The sequence below is a fragment of the Lytechinus variegatus genome, chromosome 6 (genome assembly GCF_018143015.1).
Source record: "Lytechinus variegatus isolate NC3 chromosome 6, Lvar_3.0, whole genome shotgun sequence".
NCBI classification, from domain to species: Eukaryota; Metazoa; Echinodermata; class Echinoidea; order Temnopleuroida; family Toxopneustidae; genus Lytechinus; species Lytechinus variegatus.
In genome coordinates, this window is record NC_054745.1 from 16312747 (window position 1) to 16335957 (window position 23211).

The window sequence follows — 23211 nt, forward strand, 5'->3', positions numbered from 1 at the left end:
CATGATGTACTACCCTATCATGTGAACATAAATTTGGGTATAAAAGAAATGTACCTGTTTTCAATTTTTTTCGATATATTCTTTTTAAAAATATTGTGTACCTAACCCCTTTTGCAACTAAACTGAAATGAATCCAATCAATTTTGATAAAAAGGGTGATTTTCTTTGCCACTTTTATTCACGATTTCATGTGAATTTCAAATTTTCGTTGTTTTCATTAGAACGACTAAAAATATAGAGGTTTTGAGACAGAAAACAATTAAAATTTATGAACAATGGACCTAACCCCTTTTGACAAATGAGCTCTTCAGAATAGTTTGTTTGCAAAAGGGGTTAGGTCCACTCTCCCATATTGTGATATTTTTATGCAAAACTAAATTGCAATATTCTTATGCAAAACTAAATTTTCATGACACCCTACCATGAGAACATAAAATTGGCTATGAAAGAAATCTACCTGTCTTCATATTTTGTAAAATATTCATTTCCAAATTAAAAATTGTGTGGACCTAGCCCCTTTTGCAACAAAACCGAAATGGGCCTTAACCCCTTTTGAAAAAAAGTGATTTTTCTTGGCCATTTTAGATCACTTTTTAATGGGAATTTCAACTGTTCTTTGGTATCATCTATTAAAAATCTATACACTGAGACAAAAAAAAAATCAAATTTGATGAAAAATGGACCTAACCCCTTTTGCAAGTGAGCTCTTCAAATAAGGGCTTCATAAACATAACGAGATGCCATCGTAATTACATTCAACCATTATTGTCAACCGAGGAACACTTCCACGATTTAAGGGGAAAAAAGTTATTATGGCAACATTTTCTTTGGGAACCTCTATAAATAGTGAATGTAATTAGAATGAAAATTATATGAAAAGAGGGCAAATCAAGCTCAATCAAATTCCCTCCCATAATTTTTTTTTAGTTATTGCCTTAGCAAAGATCCTGGCAACTTGCAGCTAAAATAAATCAAAGGTGCAGTAATAATCGTGACAGTCAAGAACAAATAGATCAATAAAAATAAGATTACTTGTGAATATGAGTAACATGATGTACAATAGACACCGACAATATTAAATCAGGGGAGTGTTTCATCAACATTTTCGTCTGACAAGTTGTCAGCCCTGACAACTTTCCTTGATTATGATTGGCCGAGAGGCACTGTTACCATAGTAACTGTCGGATAAAACAGGACTTGTCGGATAAAACGTCTGACAACTCCTTTCATGAAATGCTCCCCAGGTCGCGCATTATGCTAATTAGTGACAAAATGTTAATTTACATATTTTTACGCTATGCGCGAAGGACGTTTAATGACCACGCCTCCATTTCGCTGGTGTACCAAAACCGTGGCGGTGTCCATAGGCTTGTACATGTAAAATGGGAGCAGTGTGCACTTTTGACCCTCCAAAATTTTCTTCAATTCTGACCGGATGCAGAAGCGGAGTTTCCACCCTCTGATAAGCATTTATCGAGCGTTTCAAAAAATAGCCGAAGTGTCTGATCTTCCACTTGTAGTATCTTTGTTTTCAGTAACATATGGTTAAGGAAGTAGGATTTTTTTATTTATAATACAGGAAAAAATAAACAAGTTTACGATAAAGTAAAACTTGAAAAAAAAAACTAATGAACATTTAATCGATAATTATCTATAATAATATTCTATATGATAAGTAATGTAGTCAAATTTGATTTTTCATTTGCAAATTTCAAATAAACATCTAAATAATGTAACAAAATATAACATTAAAATTGTAATATGCGAAAAAATATATTTGATTGAATCTTTTTTTAAATATATTCCACATTCTTTCTTAAATACAGTTTAAATAATATATCAATTGAAAATTATCCATGATTATTTTTCATAATACTGCAAAATAATGTAGTACCGGTAATCAAATTTTGATAAGGGTGAAATGTGAAACCATTCTGCCCTCCTAGTGGAATGATATTACGCCAATTTAGAATCAATCAATATTCATGCTTGTAGATCACTTTCTTTTGTTATTGCGGGGACCTCGGAAACGGGGGGGGGGGGTGGGGTGGTCAGCCCCCCCCCCCCACTTTGGAAACCATTTCCCGGCCCCTGCTACATGTTGTTTGTACTTGGAAGGAATTTTCTGAATATTAAAGGAGAATCTAGGTCAGCATAATCTTTTTTTTTTGGGGGGGGGGGTCCAGGAAATCCCGGGAACTGCATGGGTGAAAAACGGAATACCCATCAAACGTTTTTGCTATGTTTAACATGTTTATCATAGCTGTGCTTGCATGCATATTGAGATATTCACTAGTGTTATTCCTTTAACCAATATGCTCTTACGGTACGCATGTCGACGAACAAAGATCGACAATTCACAAAACGAAAGATTATTTCAAATTTGGTAAAATGAGAAGAGGTGAACTTCAACCTTCGTAGTATCAGCAGTAGGAGAAACATAGGCGGCGGAAGCGGGGGATGGGGGGACGTTCCCCCCTAAATATTAGGTGGGGGACGGTCCCTTCCTAATTTTTTTTATATCCGTTTTTTTCCTTTTTTTTTGCTTTTCAATTTTTTTTCTGCGTCCCCCCCTAAATTCACGTGGACCCCCCCTGAAACGTGTGTTGTCCCCCCTAAAATTTAGGTTGATGACCTTTTTTTTTTGCTTGTCAAATTTTTTTTTGTTAGCCACACCTAAAATACCTTTTTTGGGGGCGCTTGTCCAATTTTTTACCCGTGTCCATCCCAAAATTTCAGGTGGACACCCCCTAAAGTTTTGGGCTTCCGCCGCCAATGAGGAGAAACAGAACACAACAGACAATACTTTGGTTTTCTTCTTCTTACTTCTCTTCTTCATCTTCTCTTTCTTACCAATGGTTGAACAACAATCACTGTCAATGATAATGCATCGTTGATTACGTCATTTTTAATTGTGAAATTTTTATTGTGAATAAAGTTTTACTTTGAGAAGTCAAAGACTTTTTCTTCTTCATCATCATCATCTTCTTCTTCCTCTTCTTCTTCTTCTTCCTATTATTATTATTAATATTATTGTTATCATTATTATTATTCTCCTCCTCCTCCCTCTTCTCCTCCGGTGTTGATTTAACACCAGCCCGGAATCTATATTATGTCCATATTAAAGAGAAGTGTTAATATAGAAAAGGATTTTTTAAATCATGTTTCGTCTAATGTCTGAAGGTTGATTGTTTGGCAAGCATTTTCATACGACAAATAGTTACGTCCTAATATAATTTTGCAGACTCGTTTCTGTACTCTTTCTAGGTCGGCGATCTATTGTTTGGTCAAAGCCCCATTTAAAAATGTTGTACAATATTCTCATAATTAACGGATGTATCCAACAAAGACAGTTTTCAGGTCTTCAACGGACATTCCATATTGCTTAAAGCGATCTAAACATATTCTCAAGTCGGGTTTAACTTCAACTCAGGTTTAAAGTTGTGGTTTAAGTACGGGAAGCCAAAAGTATCAAAATTTTATTAAGCTGTACGTTTCTTATGTTTACTGTGCTCTTTCCTGATTCATCGATGGTGAAGGCAATCATCTATTTATACTTCCTAGATGATTATAAATGATTTGAGAGCCAAATGAGCTGAAATATGATATCTCTACTGTTAGTGATTTATGTAACAATGATTGGCTATCCATACTTAAACCACAACTTTAAACCTGACTTCAGAATACGGGCCATCCGGTTTCCTATTACACTTCTCTAGAATTTCACCTACATGTTCATCCCATTTCAAATTCGACTGTTTTGTAACACCCAATATCTTAAGTGACGAATGCTAGTACAGATTCACCAATGTGTATGTCATTACGAATAGGGGGTGTTTTCATGAATGAAAGCATTAGAGGGATTCAAATTCATATTGTTTTCTCTCGACCAATTTTGCAATTCATTGAGACATTCTTGTATTTTTTTTTTTTTTGGGGGGGGTCATGATATTGGAATAGACTGTAATTATAATGATTGCGCTATTATCTTTACAATATTATTAGTATGGTCATCTAATACGATGGCAATTGTCAATTATTTATTCCGGTTGCAAGAAATAAGCATTAAATCGATTGTTATTTAAAATTGATTATAAAAGATTTACAGTCGCTCGTCGCAAAAAAAAGCAAAATTCAGTGACATGTTGGTAAATATAATACTCGAATAATATTAAACATAGTATAATTTTTTTTTAATATTAAAAATTCATTTGTCTATAATGAATTCATTATTTTAATTATATATTTTATAAACTTGCTTAAAAAACTTTTTTGATGAATAAAATTATTGAAAGAAAAAAAAATATGAAAATTTTGACGGGGCAGAATTTTACAGCTCTGCCCTCTATAAGATTAAATGAGTAGCAATGAAGGTATCAACAAATCCACCCCGAACAAAATTCATGATATTGAGAGTTACATGAAGAAGTAACATACGAATGAAAATGTCTTGTCCTGTTAAAGGTGACAGCCGGGGGTGAAAGACGGTCGTTACAACAAGCAATTATTTCATGAAAAAATATTAGATCGAGGTTAATTGTCAAAATGGGGGCGGGGGTACTTATCGTACAGTTAGCGCATGCGTGCAAACTCTGATTGCCGATATTCGCTGTACTGTGTACTTGGGCCAATTTCCTGTTTGTAAGTAACTGTCAGTCTGTTACTTCTATCCTTTATTTATAAAAACATGGAATCGCGGATATTTATAAGCATCTTTTTCACCTCCCCAGCTCAGTAAATAGACTGACTTTTGTGTTTGGACCGGTCTACATCAGTAGTTAAGACATTATTGCCCATGGTGTGGTCCCACATATTCATTTTCGGTGTTTGTGACTGAGAGTGAGATCTCAACCTGGCCTTGACCAAAACTGCTCTGTTATGTTGGTTGTTCAGCTGCACTCCGTTGGCTTCACTCACCAAATACAGAGACCGAAGTTCTAGTGCGATCTGTACAGGGGACTTAATGGCCATATGTTTATGTATTTAATTTTAAGATTAGATAAAACGGGAAAGTGAATTTGCGCGACAGCCGAGGCCGAAGTCACTGTCATGACTGTTTTTGGCAAGACTTCCATATGTCCCTTGTCCCCTCCACTAAAATTGAAAAAAATATGGAGAAGGTTTAGCATACCAAGAATTATCTTACATTTATCTAAGAGATTTAAGTAGGAAAAGTTGGATACATACCAAAATATATTATAGGTTTATTCCGTCAAAAATTTGAGTGTGTGTAATTAATTCCCAATGGCATCGGTTTAATTTAGTCGGAAAAATTAGTACCCAATACTCATGGAGAGTAGACTAGTCGTAATATGGGTTGTGTCGTGTGCCTGTAATCCAAGCTGTGGGTTACAAATTGATGCAGAGGTTCGAGCCCTGGTCACGTCTTTCGGATGGTGACGTTAAAGGTCGGTCCCAGACGTAAATAATCATATCTGAATGTAGGCACGGCCGTAGTCACTAGATGGCGCTGTCGCGGAAGTGCTCAAAATTTGTACGTAAGCTTCGTCTGCTTGTCAATGAGTGAAATCGCATAGCGATGCGATATCGTCAAAATTAAGCCCCTGTCAGCGCGGATGAATATGATATTTTCTCTTTGTGATTGTCCTCCCGTGCGATGAAAAATATGTCATCGTAATGCATAGGACTTTCGCGAGCTACCGAAGTCATTTTCGTGCCCCAAATTCCATGAAATCTTCCAAAAATAACCATGAAAGTGTCGGTAAGTCAAAAGTGTCGTGAGTTGCTCTCAATTCTTACCTTATTTAGTTGTATTTCTTGCAAAATGGGTCTCGAAGGGTTCTGGATTTTCCGTTGATTGTGAAACTTGAATTGATTTCCTTTCTGTGTCTTGCAGTTAAATTGCAGCGCAGGGAATCGCAAGGGCTGTGGAAGCCCTTCTCAGTGAGGTTTACAAGCTGAGCTGCCCTTGAATTTGGTCGAATTTCGAGCCATTTTAATCGCGCGCACGGGATGATTAATTAACATAACAATTAGCAGATTAGAGATCAAGATTACGTCACGTACGTGCGTACGTGTGATACACAGAAATGAAATAGAACTTGAATCACACGGAATCACAGTCAAGAAATGCTTTGTTTTCTTTGTTTGCTAAATGATTTCCTGAATTTAAAATCATGAATAAACACCAGAGTAATGACATGAAGGAGATAATCATGGTCATATGAGGAATAACTAAACATTTTCTGAAAACGAGTGAATATGATGGGGCAATAATGTGCATGCACTGGAAAATGAAGTACATTCACCTCACTGTCAGTGCCGTGGTGTCAGTCACTCAGACACAGTGCTTTACTGCCTTTTACTGGCATTTTCTTTGCACTGCCGCCGCCACTGGTTTTTCTTTTGCCAACTAGATTAAAACTCATTTATTAATATGTTTATTGCAATTTTTGAATAAATGGTAATACAAAGTGGAAAAAAAATAAAGATAAAAATAATTTGGACTAAAATATGCCATCACCCCCCCCCCTCTAAAAAATACACACTATCTTGAATGACTCGTTTATTTAATTTGCATTGAAAAAATAAATAATTGTATTTATGCACTTTTTTATTTCTCATTCTTTCTGCCAGAATATCAGATGCCATCATGAATAACCTCACCTCCAGATTGAACTCCTAAACATCTTGACAATGACTATCTACTGAGATATCTTGCCTTCTTGAGATTGGAAGTTTTAAGTTCAAGTCAGAGTGACCTAAGGCCCTACTAACAAGAAGAATCCAGATTTACATAAAAACAAATCCCACGAAAGATACAAACTGATTTTACTCTTAATGTGTAGTGTGTATGTGAGACACTGTGTTTGTGTTTATTTTGAGGAGGACCTCCTGACTCTGTTTTTATTATTTTATTGACTGAATGAATGATCAATACCTAAAAGTGAGAACTGATTTTTGAGGAGAGTACATTAGTGTATGGTTTTGAGTGAATTTGATTTGAGTAACTGTTTTTCTTTATTATTTTTCTCATAATTATTATTTTGCCTTTTATTATATATTTTCAGTTATATATTGTCAGTTACATTAAGTTGAACTTCCAAATTTGATCAAAGTGTTCAATTCTTGGGATAGAATTTTATCAGGTAATAAAACTGAGTTTTGATAAATCTAAAAAAGGACACTGAAAAAATATGAACACTTGGAGATGCTCACTAAGAAGAGGAAAAAACATGAAAGGAAATGGAACTTAAGTGGATGTTATAGCATGCCTTTCGCAGATCTCCAAGCACCAGGAATCATAGGCGGCGGAAGTGGGGGGGGGGTATCCCCCTAAATTTGAGGTGGGGAGGGGACGATTCCATCCCCCTCGATTTTTGTTGATAACCTTATTTTTTTTTTTTTTGGCTTGTCAATTTTCAATTTTGTTTCCTGTGTCCCCCCCAAGATATTATTTGGTCACTCTTTTTTTTTCGGGGGGGGGGGGGGTCAAAAGATTTTGGCGGTTCCCCCCTAAAATTTTTGGCTTCCCCCACCAATGCCAGGAATGTTGATGTTCAACTGAGAGTTGCTGAAGTGGAATCTCTGTTTGTCTGTGAACTTGTTATAGAGAATGATTATTCCAGGACAAGTTAGATGATATTACCCAGCCCATAGCATACATCCCAACAATGGAATGGAGGCAATATACCCCTGTAATACATGAAGTATCATATTATCTTTAGGTTGGTTTGGAAAGTAAGTCCTCTAGTCAATATTAATGTCTGCCCAACAAAATGGTACTATCTGGCAATTTGGTGGTTCAATCACAAGCAGAAAAAGTTTAGTAAATTGACACTAGTAAGACAATTAAACAAATATAATACAGCCAAACTGTCTGACCCCTTACTTGACTACTGACTTAACTAATTATTGAAAAATGACAAGGGATGCTTAGGCCCTTTGTAACCATTTCATTGGGCAGACTGAAGCAGATGACTAGAATTCATACTTTCATGAAGATGAAGGAACATCAAAATGATTATTACAATTTAGCAAATATGAATTTATAACACTGTCATGGTTATAGAAAATAATGAATTTCTATCAAGTAAAATGACAATACAATGTAAGACATAACTGCAATAAAGTAATTTCATTTCCAAAAGATATCTTCCATAATTTAATAACCAAATTTCTCAAGATAATATTTCTTCTGCACAAATTGTATGAAATGCTCAGTGTAAATCATGCTGTTTATAAATCTCTAGGATTTTTTTTTTCAAAATGAAAATACATGTAAACTTAATCAAAACCAAGGGTGGTGGATCCAGGATTTATCCGGGGGGGGGGGGGGGGCACATTTTCAGGATGAAAATTTGTCAAGCAAAAAAGGGCCTTACGGGGGGGGGGGGGGCATTCTTTGATGAAAATTGCATATTTTCATTACATCTTGACTCTAGCTCTCAAAGGGGGGGGGGGGGGGGTTGAGCTAGATGTGCCCTCCCCCAGATCCACCAGTGATAAAAATCAACATTTATGAAAGATTGCATACCTTATATTCTGAATTGGTAAATTCAATGCATATGTCTATAAAAGGAAACTGACATGTTTGGATAAATTGCTTATTTTTGTTTCAAGAAAGAATTCATCAATAACAGCTTAGAGTTATTGAGAAAACATCAAGAAAAAATAATATTCTGATATGCAATAACTATATCTATTTTATATATGCTTTTTTTCCAAAAATTTAATCCTTGACATGGGGGGGGGGCTGGTTTAGTAGTCAAATTCACCCCCCCCCCCCCCGTTAAGTAAAATGCTTTATCAAAATAAGATTATGCTATCATTTACAAATTACTGCATTTTGGAGCCCATTAAAATTCAAAATGAATCATAGAGGGCAGTGCCACACCTTATTCACTGAAATTAAGGAGGGGCATGCACAGCTGAAAAACTATCAGCAGGGGCAATAATTTTCACTGCAATGTTAGATATCCTAAAAAAAATCCTGAAAACACATAATTAAAATGAAATTAAACTCCCAGGAAGTGCCCCTGTATACTATTACAGCCCTTGACCTGTATATTCTCAAGGGGTTCAATAATTCCTTCTCTTCCCTTGTAGAGTCGGTTCGGGTGCGAATGTGTCTGAAAAAAAAAGTAAAAAAAGGATCATTAGTAAAAATTGTAGATAGAACAGAACATATCATTTTAAAAAAATTTAGCAAGCAAAAACAAAGATTGATCTGGCATTGGAAAATAAAAGGAAATTAATTAACACCGCCCCCCCCCCTGCTTCAACATTTTTTTGTTGTTTGCTTCTGCTTACAACTTTATAAATTTACCCGATACACCTTTCAAAACTTTTGGCTCCATTATCATGATTATGCCACTGTTCAAGTATTATTTATTTGGAAACCAATGCTAAAACTATTATATAAAGAAAAAAATATATATTTCACAAAGTATAAAATCATAATGATGTAGGTCATGTTGACATTAGACCCTGGACTGGACTCAAAATTAGATCAAGTGTAGTGTAGACCAAATGTAAATTAGACAAAGTGTAGACCAAATGGCAATTAGATTTTTTTTAAACCAAATGGGTCAAGCCCATTTGGTATATGTATAAAGACTAAATATATGTATATAAGTTAAAAAAATATAATTAAGTAGCCTAGGTTGTGCTGAAATTAGACCAACTGGACATTTCACAAAATGAGAATTAGACCAAGTGTAGACCAAATGGGTTTAGCCCATTCGGCATTAGACTAAATGAGAAGTGGGCAAATTGCATGTGAACCAAATGAATATACATATTTACAATGTGGAACTGCATGATATAAAGCCAATTTTATGTACCAGTATTTGACAAAGTAAAAAAAATATATAATTATGTAGGTTATGCTGACATTAGACCAACTATACATTTCACTAAATGAGAATTAGACCAAGTGTAGACCAAATGGCAATTTAGTTGACCAAATGGGTTTAACCCATTTGGCATTAGACCAAATGACAAGTGGGCAAACTGCATGTAGACCAAATGAAAATACACCAGAAAACACATTTCACAAGTTGGGACTGATATAGAGAGCCGTAGCAGACGACGGAGATGGGTGCATGATCTGCGTCCGCAAAAAACGTGCACGCATCTATGTACTAACATGAAAAACAGCATATGGGACGATCTGACTTAAAATCGCACATGCGGGGCTATTTGAGAGTCACAGCAGAGGACGGCTAGCAGACGCCGACGGGCGCGCGCATTTAGCGAGCACATCGTGATCGTTTAAACTATCGATAGTAAGGACAGTGTATTAACAGGGACCCGCGATGTCTATGACTTTTTCGACCCATGTTGGTGCTATGAAATTGCTCTTTTTTGCAGTTTAAATGAATTTTACGTAAGTTTTAAGTGGTTTCACATGACAAATTAGATATTAAGAAATTTTTTGATATCATTCTTGGGGACAACAAACACATTTTGAAATTCTTGTTGTCCTGCCTACTGAATGATACACATCTGACAAAACTCAAATACACACGATAACCGTTATGAAACCCATGGCTTTCAACAATTCGTGCTAGCTCAGTGAGTAAGGTGACAGACTGGAGATGCTTTGTTCTGCAGCGAGAGGTTCAAATCCAAGTTCCCACCGGAAGTAAGAAGAAAAATAAAAGTAGAAAAACTAAAAAGAGAAAGAAAGAAGGGGGTTTTTGGAGAAGTATTTTTTAAAATTAGTGGAGGGGACATATGGAAGTCTTTCCCTGTTTTTTTCCTGAACTTGATTTTTCCTGTTTTTTGGCAATTGATGCCAAGAGGGAATATTAATTTGCATTTTGGTCGCATTAATTTTCAAAATTTTTATTCATTAAAGACAAAAAAAAGAGCCCGACGGGGGGGGGGGGGGGTTTGCATTGCAAGTTCCCAGTTATGGTGGCTGCACGATAGCGAGCCGTCTGTGTACGAGGAGAAATAAATTTTTTTTTAGAAAACTCCTTGAAACAGACGGCTGCCAGCTGTCTAAGCCTGGCCCAGCCTGGACCTGGAGGCTTCTGGGGAGTAAAATTATTTACTCTGTAGGTAGGCCTAGGCTTACTCCGAATGAAGCCTGGGACAGTATGCCATTTATCCCTGTGTTAGTGTATGGATAAGATTCCCACCATCTTCTGTGTTGAATTCCTCCGTTCACCGGAGAACTGCAGGCCTTTAGTTGCAGTACAGCATGGTAAAATAACTATAACTACCGTATATTAGGTTTACCATCAAAGTAAACCTAAATCACATGTTTCTTTCCTTTACGTTTGGAGCCCAAACAAACGTAATAAAAAAATGGGCCCAAACCATGTTATTATTAACCCCCCCCCCCCGTTTTTAATAAAGGTCCTTAGGCCTATATTTATTGAATAAATAGTACTAAATTTGAAAAACCTAGGAGCACGATAGTTTACCAGTCTGTTTACGTCGCCATTTTGCAGTCTTGTTATCTATACTATGATACCACACGCGTGTAGAGCTGCCAACTTAGATTTTTAAAAATACTTGAATCGGCCAATAAATATTGTGAATCGTAAAATACTTGTTTCGGTCGATAAATATCATAACAAGTGCTGAATGATAGTTATTGACTGAAACAAGTATTTTACAATCTCTAATATTAATCAGCCGATGCAAGTAAGTATTTTTTTAAATCTTAGACTGCAGCTCTACACACGTGTGGTATCTTGGTATCGATAACAAAAAACTCCAAAATGGCGACGTAAGCAGACTGGGTAAGTAAATGCTCGTGCTCTTATGTTTTTTCAAATTTAGTACTATTTATTTAATAACCTTTATAAAAATCGGGGGTTTAATATGGTTTGGGCTGATTTACCTTAGTTTGGGCTCCAAACGTAAAGGAAAACATGTAATTTAGGTTTACTTTGACTGTGGGAATCTTATCCATACATAGGGATAAATGGCATACTGTCCCAGGCTTCATGGGGAGTAAGCCTACGTAGTAAATAATTTTACTCCCCAGAAGCCTCCAGGCTAACCTGGCCTGAGACTGGCTGAGTTGTTCATTGAATGGGAGTAACTTTGCAATCCAATGCACTTGCTCACTGCAACTATCCTGCCTGTGGAGTGTGGGGAATCTACATCAATTTTGCACATTCGTACAATTGAATTCAACAATCAAAATCGCAATAAGCGTCGTGGTGTAGCGGTTCTGACTCTCGCCTTGTAATCAGAGGGTCGTGTGTTCGAATCCCACCATGGCCTAGCGTCCTTTGGCAAGGCGTTAATCCACACTTTGCCACTCTCCACCCAGGTGTTAAATGGGTACCCGGTAGGATGTGAAAGCCTATATGTAGTATTCCTAGCAATTGAGTCTTGGAACTCTTGTTGGAATGCTCCCCAGGGAGTGGAGAAGGTGCATATATTGTATGCGGGCATGGAAGGATCCGATGACCGGGGTAATAATATATCTGTAAAGCGCTTAGAGACGTCGTTCTGATGTATTAAGCGCTTTATAAATGCGGAATATTATTATTATAATAAGGTTTATAATTAGAGCTACAATAATGAATGTTTTTTCCCCTACCTAAAGATAAGTTAATATCTTTAATTAAAGGCAATGCGGAGCCCACTCACACGTGTTGCGAAGTTAGTATTAGTAACTAATCTCAGAGCCAATGGTTCCGCCTATATTCATAATTCCGAAGCCTCGTTATTCCGAAGGTTTGTAATTCCGTAGGTTCGTTAGTCTGAAAATGAAATGAGGTTCATAATTCCGAATGTTCGTTAGTCCGAAAACAAAGTGAGGTTCGTAATTCCGAAGGTTCGTTAGTCCAAAAACGTAATGATTAATGAACCTTATTTCGTTTTCAGACTAACGAACCTTTGGAACAACAAATCTTATTTCGTTTTCAGATTAACGAACCTTCGGAACAACGAACCTTATTTTGTTTTCGGACTAATGAATCTTCGGAATATAGAACCTTATATCGTTTTCGGATTATTAAACCTTCGGAATAACGCCACAAATGTTCGGATTAACGAAGCCTTTTCGGATTAACGAACATCGATATGTAGGCAACTTACGTGTTTCGGAATTACGAACCTTTGAAATAAAGAACCTTCGGAATAAAGAACCTTCGGAATTACGAAGTGTAACCATAGTTCTTGGATGACCAGATGACATCGCATCGACTAGACTCTATATAATAATAATAATAAGTATTAATTATGCAATATGGATACTAGTATCTTGAATTAAAGAAAATGACAAAAACAATTGTCATTATTATCCCCACAAATTAATTCAACGTGCAGAGAGTTAAATAATATTATCACGAAAAATGGCTAATGGAGACTGTCCTCTTAACTGATTTCCATTTTTGTTCTTGTTTCTTTTCAATTTATAGGTTATTAAAATGTGGTTCAGCCCTTCTGAAAGCATAGCAATGCTTCAACAAGAAGGAAGGACAAATTGACAAGCAGAGACAAATAAATTGATACCCTACTGTCAAATTTTGCAGTTCCTGAAAAATATAGTTTGTAATAAAATGACAATAAATTTTTGATGATCAGGTGTAAATATTCACTTTTGAATGGCATGTGCCTTTAAACTGAAAATAAAAACTTGTAATATACTGTGCTGTACAACTGGCAAGTTTGCCTTTACTTGCTAAAGAATTTGATTAGCTGGATTTATAGCAAGGCAACATTAACCATTCAGTTGATGCAATGTCATGAGATTCACAATCATGCGGGTCAGTGGCTTTTGACTGCAGCGGTGCCATACCTTTCTGATTCTCTGACGCTGAATAATCAAAAGTGTTCCAAAGATGTCGTGCAATGAAGCTTGGACCAGAGAGGCTATTCGACTGCTTTTGGAATTCCGGGCCGATGAGAATGTGAAGGCTCAAATGGATGGGACAAGTAAAAATCAGTACGTCTATCAACAGATCGCCAAGGCTTTAGCCGAGTGCGGAGTCCGGAAAACCCGACTGCAAGTGAAAAATAAGCTGAAATACACCAAGGTAAGGTGGTTTCAGTCACTAAGGAACGTCAAGAGTGGGTGCCAAAAGAAAGTGGGGGCTTTTGACGCACTGTGCAAGGCGATATGGGGTGATGATCCTCTGTGCCAAAATCCAGAAGCAAATGGTAGTATGGATAGGGTGACGAATGAAAATGCAGCAAGGGGCCCGAAGTCCGCTCTTAGCGGGGAGGTGCAGGTGAAGCAAGAAGTTAGTTCCATGGACTCGGCTGAAGGTGATGGGGACGAACCCTCGTTCGGTTGGGAAGAAGATTCCTCTCCCCTATCTGGCTCAGTTTCAGCTTCTGAAGATGAAGACCAGCATGCCTTTGATCAGAAGATGAAAGGTAAGTTTGCACTGAAAGTTTCAATTTCAAAGTTCAGAACTTGTCACATTCGCATTAAAAAAAATACAGCATAAATCAAATTAGAAATAAAGCTGTACAAAGGAAAAAGTACAAGTTAAATGACGGGGTAGACATTCGGATGGTTTCAAGTCCGGTGTTGGGTTTTGGTGTTAAAATTTGGACTGCTTCCCCTAACTCCAAAATTTATTCAGAGTTTGTAAAACTGATCCAGATCACATTATTGACATCTCAACAACTAGTGAGTGACTTTTTGGGACCATCTTCATTCATGTGTGGTGTTCTAATTGTGTAAAATTGACCTAACACCAACACCAAAAAGGTCAAAACTGAACTTGAAATCACCCAGTGTACAAAATATATACAGAGGATAATAATATACGAAATACCTTCAAAGTCAAATATTCTTTAGATTTAATGACAATGCGAATTTTGCCACAGACAGCCTTCATAAGGCAATAATTATCTAAAATGAAAATTGTGTTGGATTGCAGTGATCAAGTTTACACTGGACCAGGCAATTTTTTTTACATTTCCATTTTGTAAAAAATTTTGTAAAAATTTCTGTCTAAATCTTCAACATTGGATTCCAGGGTTTCTTTTTAGTTCTCTGGGGAGCGTTTCTTGAAAGGACTTGTTGGACATTTTATCTGACAGTTACCATAGGAACTGTGTTCCTCAGCCAATCAGAATCAAGGAAAGTTGTCAGAAATGTTGATGAAATGTTCCATGGGTCTCTACTATGCAAATATTAAGGGGCTAAATTGCTTTCCATCCCTGTGTAACTTTATTTCCTGCATTGGATTGATTTTTTTTTAGACCTACAGGTACTGACCAACACTTTTTGTGCTATTCACTTGTTCTGAGTTGATTTTTAAAAGTAATACAGATTTCTGTGTTGGAAGAAATCAGACTTGGGCAAGCAGTTAGTTACCCATCCCCCTTTCAATTTTCTTTTGGAACAGTTAAACAAAAGAGGAGGATGAGTCAAAGTGAATCTGAAGATGACAATGATGGTCCCTTAGATCGCCGATGCCTAATGCTTTCGTTAGCCGCAAAGAAGCGCGAACTGACCGTAGAAGACCAGCGCAACATCAGGAAGTTCTCTGAAGAACCGGGTCCCAGTATAAATAGCAGTTTGAGAGGTAACTATGATGATAATACTGAATCTATTGGGCTTAAAGGTAAAAGACAGTAGATGCAGCAAACAATTATTTCACGAGAAAGTCTTTAAAATCAAGGTTAATTGCCACCATGTTATCATAGATCTAGATCGGGTACACTAAAATAAACTCATCTTTCATGGCTCCCACAGTCATGGAAAATCCTGTAAAAAATTGTGGTCATAGAAAGTCAGGAAATTTGGAAATTTGGAAATTTTTTGGACAAGTCATGGAATTGCATTTACCTCTTCACTGGCTTTGGCAGCTTTCCAGTTTGTCTTACCTCACAACCCTCATACTCTGCTATTAATCTACATAGCTCCCAGGACGTCGTCACAAGAAGTCATGGAAAGCAGCAATTTAGTCATTGAAAAGTCATGGAATTCTGTTTTTGAATTTCTGTTGGAACCCCGTCTTTCTTAAATCATGAAATTTTAGCTGACAACTGATAATTGTGATGATAGACAATGTGGACAGTGTATTAATATTACTCAGAAAAAATACCCAACATTTTATGGAATTTCATTCTTAATTTGCTCATTTCTCAGCAATTGAGCATTTTTATTTGACCTGCATAGCAGAGCGATACTATAGGCGCTTCTTTTCCGATGGCGGCCTCAGCATTGACATAAATCAAGGATACTTTTTTTAAATGTCACCATAGCTTAGAAAGTATATGGACCTAGTTCATAAACTTGGTCATAAGGGAAATCAAGTATTACTGAACATCCTGCCTGAGTTTCAGGTCACATGAACAAGGTCAAAAGTCATTTAGGGTCAATGAACTTTGGGCATGTTGGGGATATTTGTTAAATTGTCATCAAAACTTGATTTTATAAGAAATTATGGATTAGTTCATGATACTGGGACAGAAGAGCAAGCATGTATACCTGAAAATCCTATGCGAGTTTCAGATCACATGACCAAGGTCAAAGGTCATTTTCATAGGGTCAACAAACTTGGGAAATGTTAGGGGTATTTATGGAATTGTCATAAAGTTTATTGATCTAGCTAATGAAACATGGACACAAGAGAAAGCATTTACATGTATTTATGAAGACGCTGTGTGCGTTCCAGGTCACATGACCAGATCATAGGTCATTTAAGGTCAATAAACTTTGGCCAAATTGGAGGTATTTATTAAATTGGCATCATACAATAGAAAGTTTATGGGTCTAGTTCATCAATCAGAGACATAAGGGCAATCATACATTATGATTGTTTAGCACAAGTCTTAAGATCAAAGGTTATTTTGGGTCAATGGGGTAACGGACTTAGTTTTTTATCATATGAATGTTTTCTTTTATGAATAATTATTCACTAGTTATTTTCAAAGTCAGCACTGCTGCTACCGGTATATTGAATTGCATAATGCAGGCGAGGCTGCCAGAGGCGTTCCACTTCTTTCCAAGAGTCAGGTGGTAGTTGGCGCATATTTTTATTCATACATATAAACACTTGGGTGGCCATTTTATTGGATTCTGTTTCGTACTCATTTTTAGATTGTTACCACAACTGACATTTATCTTTAAAAGAATTCTAAAGCTTGCCACACATTACACAAACGGATTGCAACAATTTAAAAAAAAAACATCATTTTTTGTTTTGACTAAGTAGTGGTACGCTTTTTTCTTTACTAAATTGTTAACATTTTTTTCAATATCATTTGTTTCTGGTCTAAACAGCCCTTACTGCTCGGAAACGGAGAAAAGTAAGGGACACTTGGCTTGAGGAGATAACCTCCGCAGTATCCAGAGTTGTAGGGGTCCAACTTGATCGACTTCACGAGAGGTTCCGCCGGCAGGAGGAGGAGCGTCTTGCCGCCCAGCGAGTATGGGAAGAGAAAATGGAAAGAAGGCACCAAGAATCGCAACGTAAACTTGTAGAAGAACTTAACGCCGGCCAAATGCAAGTCATGGATATGTTCACCAAGACGATGTGTATGATGACTTCTGGTGCACAGCATCCGTCGCAACTGCAACCTGGCGAAGGCGTTCCACTTAATCATAATCAACATATTACGGGGGTTTGGACGCTTGAAGAGGAGAAAATGCTTCTGCAATTTCGGGCGGAGAAGCGGGTGAGGGAGCGGCTGGACGGTACGTGCAATAATAAGCATGTTTATCGGGACATTACTAAGAAGCTGGCTGAGCGTGGAGTGGTCAAAGAGGCCAAGGCGGTAAGAAACAAACTGAAGTATCTCCGAAGCAAGTGGCAGAAGGCATTACTCAGGGACGGTAGCCGATGTGAGGGCGAAAAGAAAGTCAAGATTTATCACAGGGAACTGTGCGCTGCAATATGGGGGCATAACCCTGGTGGTATGAGTGATGGTTTGCCTCAAAAATTGAGAGACTCGGATTGTGAGGATGATGATGACGACGATGAAGACGATAAAGATCTTGTAGAGCATGAAGCAAATCCCATTGACACTGTTGATGCCAGAGAGCCTGATTCTTTCTTTAGCTGGGGGGAAGAATCTTCATCGCCATCAGGCTCTAACATCAGATCATGTTCAGTGACTGACGAGGGTGCCCGTTGTGCTATTGGTGACGACCTGAAGACTCACTCAGATGCAAGCAACGGTGGGTTTCTCTTAGAAGTTTTATTTTTTTTGTGTTGATCAAAATATTAGCAGGCCTTCATATGTATGTAGGGACTGGTTTTCTGGTTACATTTTGGTCCTTTCCTTTTTATGTGAAAATCCATTGGAAAATGTCTATTGGTTCTTTTACTTTTTATGTGAATTGAATTTTGAAGTTGTGAAAGGGAATCCATGTTTTTGCCATGTACACGGTCAAAAAAAGAATTCCCTAGTAGATCAAGTTTGAAATAGAATTATAGGTATTCAGGGATGGGAGTGACCATTTTTAAAACTAGGAAATCACTGTCCTTAGGTGTGTTTCTTGATCAATAATCAAACGTCAAAAGGTCATATTGCATTTTTTATTGATCTTGAGAAATCAGGCGAATCTCACCACCTTTTTTTTTCTTATTCTTCTCCCTCTCCTCTCCTAATCCTTTCTTGTCTGTCTCCATTATTTTCTCCTGTATCTCATCGTTATCCTCTTCTTCCCCCTCTTTTTTCCCTTTTTTTTTCTCCTCGTCCTCCTCTTTCTTCATCTTTTTCTCAGTATTCTGTTTCTCATCCTTCTTTTCCTCCTCCTCCCCATCCCCCTCCTTCCTCTTTACTTCTATTAATCCCCTACTTTTTCTTAATTTTATTTGAGTATTCTAAACCTTTTTCCAAATCATATTTATTTTATATATAAACAGCATCCTCAGTGAAAAATACGGACGAACTGGAGAAGTCTGGTTACCAGGGGACAATGGTGGCAGCAACCGCGTCGGTGAAGGAAGAACCTAATGATATCCATGAGAGCGAAGTTCATCAAAATCCTCACCAGGAGATGGAGGAGGATGAGCATCTTACCGCTCAACAAGCCTGGGAAAAGAGAATGGAAAGGATCCACCAAGAATCGCAAGCGAAGCTCATCGGCGAACTGAGAGCAGGCCAAGAGCAGTTCATGGACATGTTCACTAAGGCCATGGGCTTGATGACTCCTGGGGTGCAGTATCAGCCACGACTGCAACCTGGCCAGGGCGTTCCATTAAACCATCACCTATTGCAACCGCAACCTGGCAAAGGCATTCCAGTAAACCATCATTCGCTCCAACCTCAATCTGGCGAAGGAGCTCCGTTAAACCATCATCTGACAAGACCGCAACCTGGCCAAAGCATTCCAGTAAGCCATCATCCGCTTCAACCGAAGTCAGGCCAAGGCCTTCCATCAAACCATCGTCCGCTACAACGTCCAGGAGAAAGAAGCCATACTAAACCCTCATTTCGACAACCTAATACAAGTTGGACGAAAGAGGAGGAGCTCCTGCTTTTGAAGTTAAGGGCTGAAAAGGACATAACGGATCAAATGGATGGGACGTGCAAGAACCACCTGGTTTACCAGCAAATTGAGGAGAGGTTGGCCGAGTGCGGGATCATGAAAGGCACGATGGTTATCCGCAACAAGCTGAAGTACCTGAGAAAGAAGTGGCATTATGATCTAGAGCATAACAATCGAAAGAGAAAATTTGGGCCTCTCTATCAACTCTGCGAAATTATCTGGGGACATCCCTCCGGCCCTGGTGACACCGATAGCAACATGCTTGATGAAACCGCAAATGGTGACTTGGATTATGCCGATGATGATGACGATGAGGATGTCGATGATGATATGGCGAGTTTTGGATATGACATCGATCGAAAGCCTTCCCTCGATGCCACGGAAGGGGCGTCATCGTCCAGCCACTGGCAAAGAGATATGTCTGATCAGTTTGATCTATCTAAGTTTGACATCGATTAAGTCACTCCAATCAGTTGCCACCCTATCTCACCAAGGATGAGTGCAACCATCTTTTGTAAAGAGTTGCAACTTTTTGTCAATGTTGGTTTACACCATCAAAAGCCATCTGCAAGTTGTTTTGACCAAGATGTGAGAATTCAAATTTTGCATTTTTTCAGCTGCTAGACTATAAATTTGGCATTTTTCAGCCATTAGAATTCAAAATTGGCATTTTTCAGCTAATAGAATTCAGACTTGGTATTTTTGAGCTGTCGAAATTCAAATTTGGCATCTACATGAATATTCATTAGGTGGGCTGATGATGACATCCCCACTTTCCTTTTTAATATATGCTATTACATGAAATCATAATTGTTTCATTTTTTCATACATGTGTAAATGATGTGTCTCCATTATGATGAAATAAGTTGCGGCAATAAATAAATAATGCACTTAAAGGCGGTTTTCCACTAGGGTGCGGACAAGACCAGGAAGGGTTGCGGAAGCTACTTTTGTCATTTCGGCATGCTGTCCGCAACCAAATTCCGTAAAAGATTATGCAAATGATCTTGTCCTAGGACACAACCAGGACTGTCTGCGTATTGTCGTAGGTCACTCCTGGGACTGTCCTAGGACAAGATTATCTAAATAAATTTGTCGGCGTTCGGTGCGGACAGCATGCAGATCGTATTAGGACAGAACCGGAGACATTTAGGACAACGTCACGAGTGGTAAATTCAAGGACTAGGACAATCGGACAACTTGCGAATACTCCATGAAAATTATCATCCATATATTTTTTTATGAATTTAGGGGTGTTATTTTGGTTTTCTTCGACTACAAAGACTATATAGGATTTTCTTTTATTTCAAATCAAATTGCATACATTGGTGGACATCCCAGGGGGACAGGGGCGACGCGTCCCCTCACTTTTTTGAAGGGGGGCATTTGATATCAACTGCCTCCCTCCCCAATATTTGGAACGAGAAAAAAAATATAAAAAATGGAAAGAGAGGGAAAAGAGAAGAGAAAACGAAGAGGAAAACAAGAGGAGAAAGACGAGTGAATTATATGGGGAGTTATGTATACCTGTATCAATTGTAACAAATTATTTTAAATTCCTCTTTTATGATAGTTTATTAAAATTTTCGGCTCACAGTTTGCGCTCGCATTATTTTTGTTAAAAATATATCAACCCATGTATCCTATTCATGATTACAAAATGTCCAGTTATCTGACCTTAATATCAATTTCGAGCCCTCATTTGATTAATAAGTCATGTAACAATATTTTCATGATTTCCTAATAATCATTGTCCGATTTTTTTCAGAATGGAATATCGACAAGTTTCATATCTCGCTTAGGAAGATAGTCATCATAGTCATTTGAAGCATAAAAATGACCTTAAAATGTCCCGGTTGCTACTCAAAATATATGTAATGATAAAAATATAAACTTGAGCTTCGCACTCGCATCATTTATTAAGCAGGATCAATATCCAATTCGTAACTGCGCTTAAATTCTTTTTTTTTTAGATCTGAAAATCAAATATATTTAGCTCGATCATCGCGCTCTTATTATTGATATTATAATAAAGAATGTAATTGGAAGTTCCTGATTCTAGGTCCGGATCTAAACACACGCACGCATGTTTATTTAGATACGAATCTTGTGCCAGTTTCAGATCAGATTACCAAATATTATTATTAATGTAGGAATATTATCCATCTATCCAATTATCCATCCTTTTTCTGATTTACAAAACGTGATATGTCGAATTTCGTTTCGGCTCGCGCTTCGCGCTCACATCAAGTGTATAGTCATACTCTTTTCCTGTTCATGCTTTTAAAAGGTGCTTAGAATGCCCAGTATTTAGGTAGAAATGTAAAAAATGTTCAGCTCGCGCTTCGCGCTCGCATTATTTGATTGAAATGTGGAGGATAAAGGAAAGTGTGTTAGCGGTGTAATGTAGTATTCACTTTTTGAAAGCAGATTTTGTGCATTTTTATACATAACAATAAATTATCTCGGATCTTGATTTTTTTCAACTAAGGTAACTTTAAAAAGACTGCATATGTTCATAGCAAAGTCGGGGCTCTCTTTATAACATTACTTTCTTATAATTTTTTTACAATTTAATACATAATCATATATTACAACAGAGGAAGAAAACAGGAAGTTAGGATGCAAATTGCATTCGACAGGCACATGCTGCTGGCTTACCCCTCCCAGTATTAAATAGATATACAAACAGCACAAAAGAAATAGGAATAAACGAAGGAGATGAATGAAATAAGGTGAAATAGAATCGAGGAAAAAAAATCGCGATAATGAACAGAAAATAATTGGTCGAGAATATGAAAGTGTAAGATTAGAAATATCAGCTTTAATTTATAGACGAAAATGTGAATCCAGTGTCTAATCGCCTTTGCCTCCTCTTGTACCAATTGAAATAGACTAAGTAAGAAAATGTAAATGGGCAATTCCAGGAGGCCGGATGCGAACTTTACGCCCTATTGACTGCGTAAAATAGGAAAAATGGAGTAACCAAAGAAGAGGGGAAAAAGGAAGAAGAGTGAAGAAATTGACAGACCTGCAGACGGGGAGAATATCTGCGTTTCAGCTAGTTCAATTTGTAGAAAATAATGGTCCATTTCACGCTTCATACTTTCAATAGTTTAATCATAAGAAGATTGTACACGCTGTTCATTTTTTCCGAAAAATACTTAGGTCTTTTTTTTTTCGTCCTTGATGTTTGAAAGAAGTGAGTTCGCGCTTCGCGCTCATATTTTATGTTAATGAGAAACATGCTCTGTGCACGACTTTTTTCAGGAAGGCCTATTTTTTGTAAAGAGTCGTGGTGTAGTGGTTCTGACTCCCGCCTTGTAAACGGAGAGTCGTGTGTTCGATTCTCACCGCGGTCTAAACCGTCCTTTGGCAAGACGTATTGCATACCTTGCCACTCTCCACCCAGGTGCTAAATGGGTACCCGGTTGGAAGCGAAAGTTATTGTATGCTTGAATTTGCCAGCGCAATTTTTAGACCGGGATAAATGCAAGGAATGCTTCCCAGGGTGTGGAAATTGTCCACTTTTCATGCGGGATTGAAATGAATCCTGGGTAAATCGTTTTGCCCCTGCTGTAAATCGTTTTGAGCCGTTCTGATAAAAGCGATATTTATAAACTTGCTACCATTTATTATTATTTCTTATTAATGACACCTCATTCATGATCGAACAAAGTGCTTAAAATGTAATAGGAATATAGACTTGAATTTCAGTTTGGAATCTACACCTGTATTATTAATTTTGTTATGATATTTGTCCTATTTGTAAAGTCAAGCGCTGCCTATAAGGTCCTTTTTTCAGTCGAGTACAT

General features: G+C 37.5%; 1 protein-coding gene across 1 annotated transcript; it reads left to right on the top strand.

The window, feature by feature from the left end:
• Positions 1 to 4583: 4583 nt before the first annotated feature.
• LOC121417099 lies at positions 4584 to 20183 on the top strand. The gene is made up of 5 exons (XM_041610677.1): positions 4584 to 4641; positions 13356 to 14316; positions 15300 to 15479; positions 17183 to 18079; positions 18771 to 20183. Exons 2-5 carry the CDS (start codon positions 13779 to 13781, stop codon positions 19853 to 19855), a joined length of 2700 nt encoding a protein of 899 aa, XP_041466611.1. The 5' UTR covers positions 4584 to 4641; positions 13356 to 13778; the 3' UTR covers positions 19856 to 20183.
• Positions 20184 to 23211: the final 3028 nt, after the last annotated feature.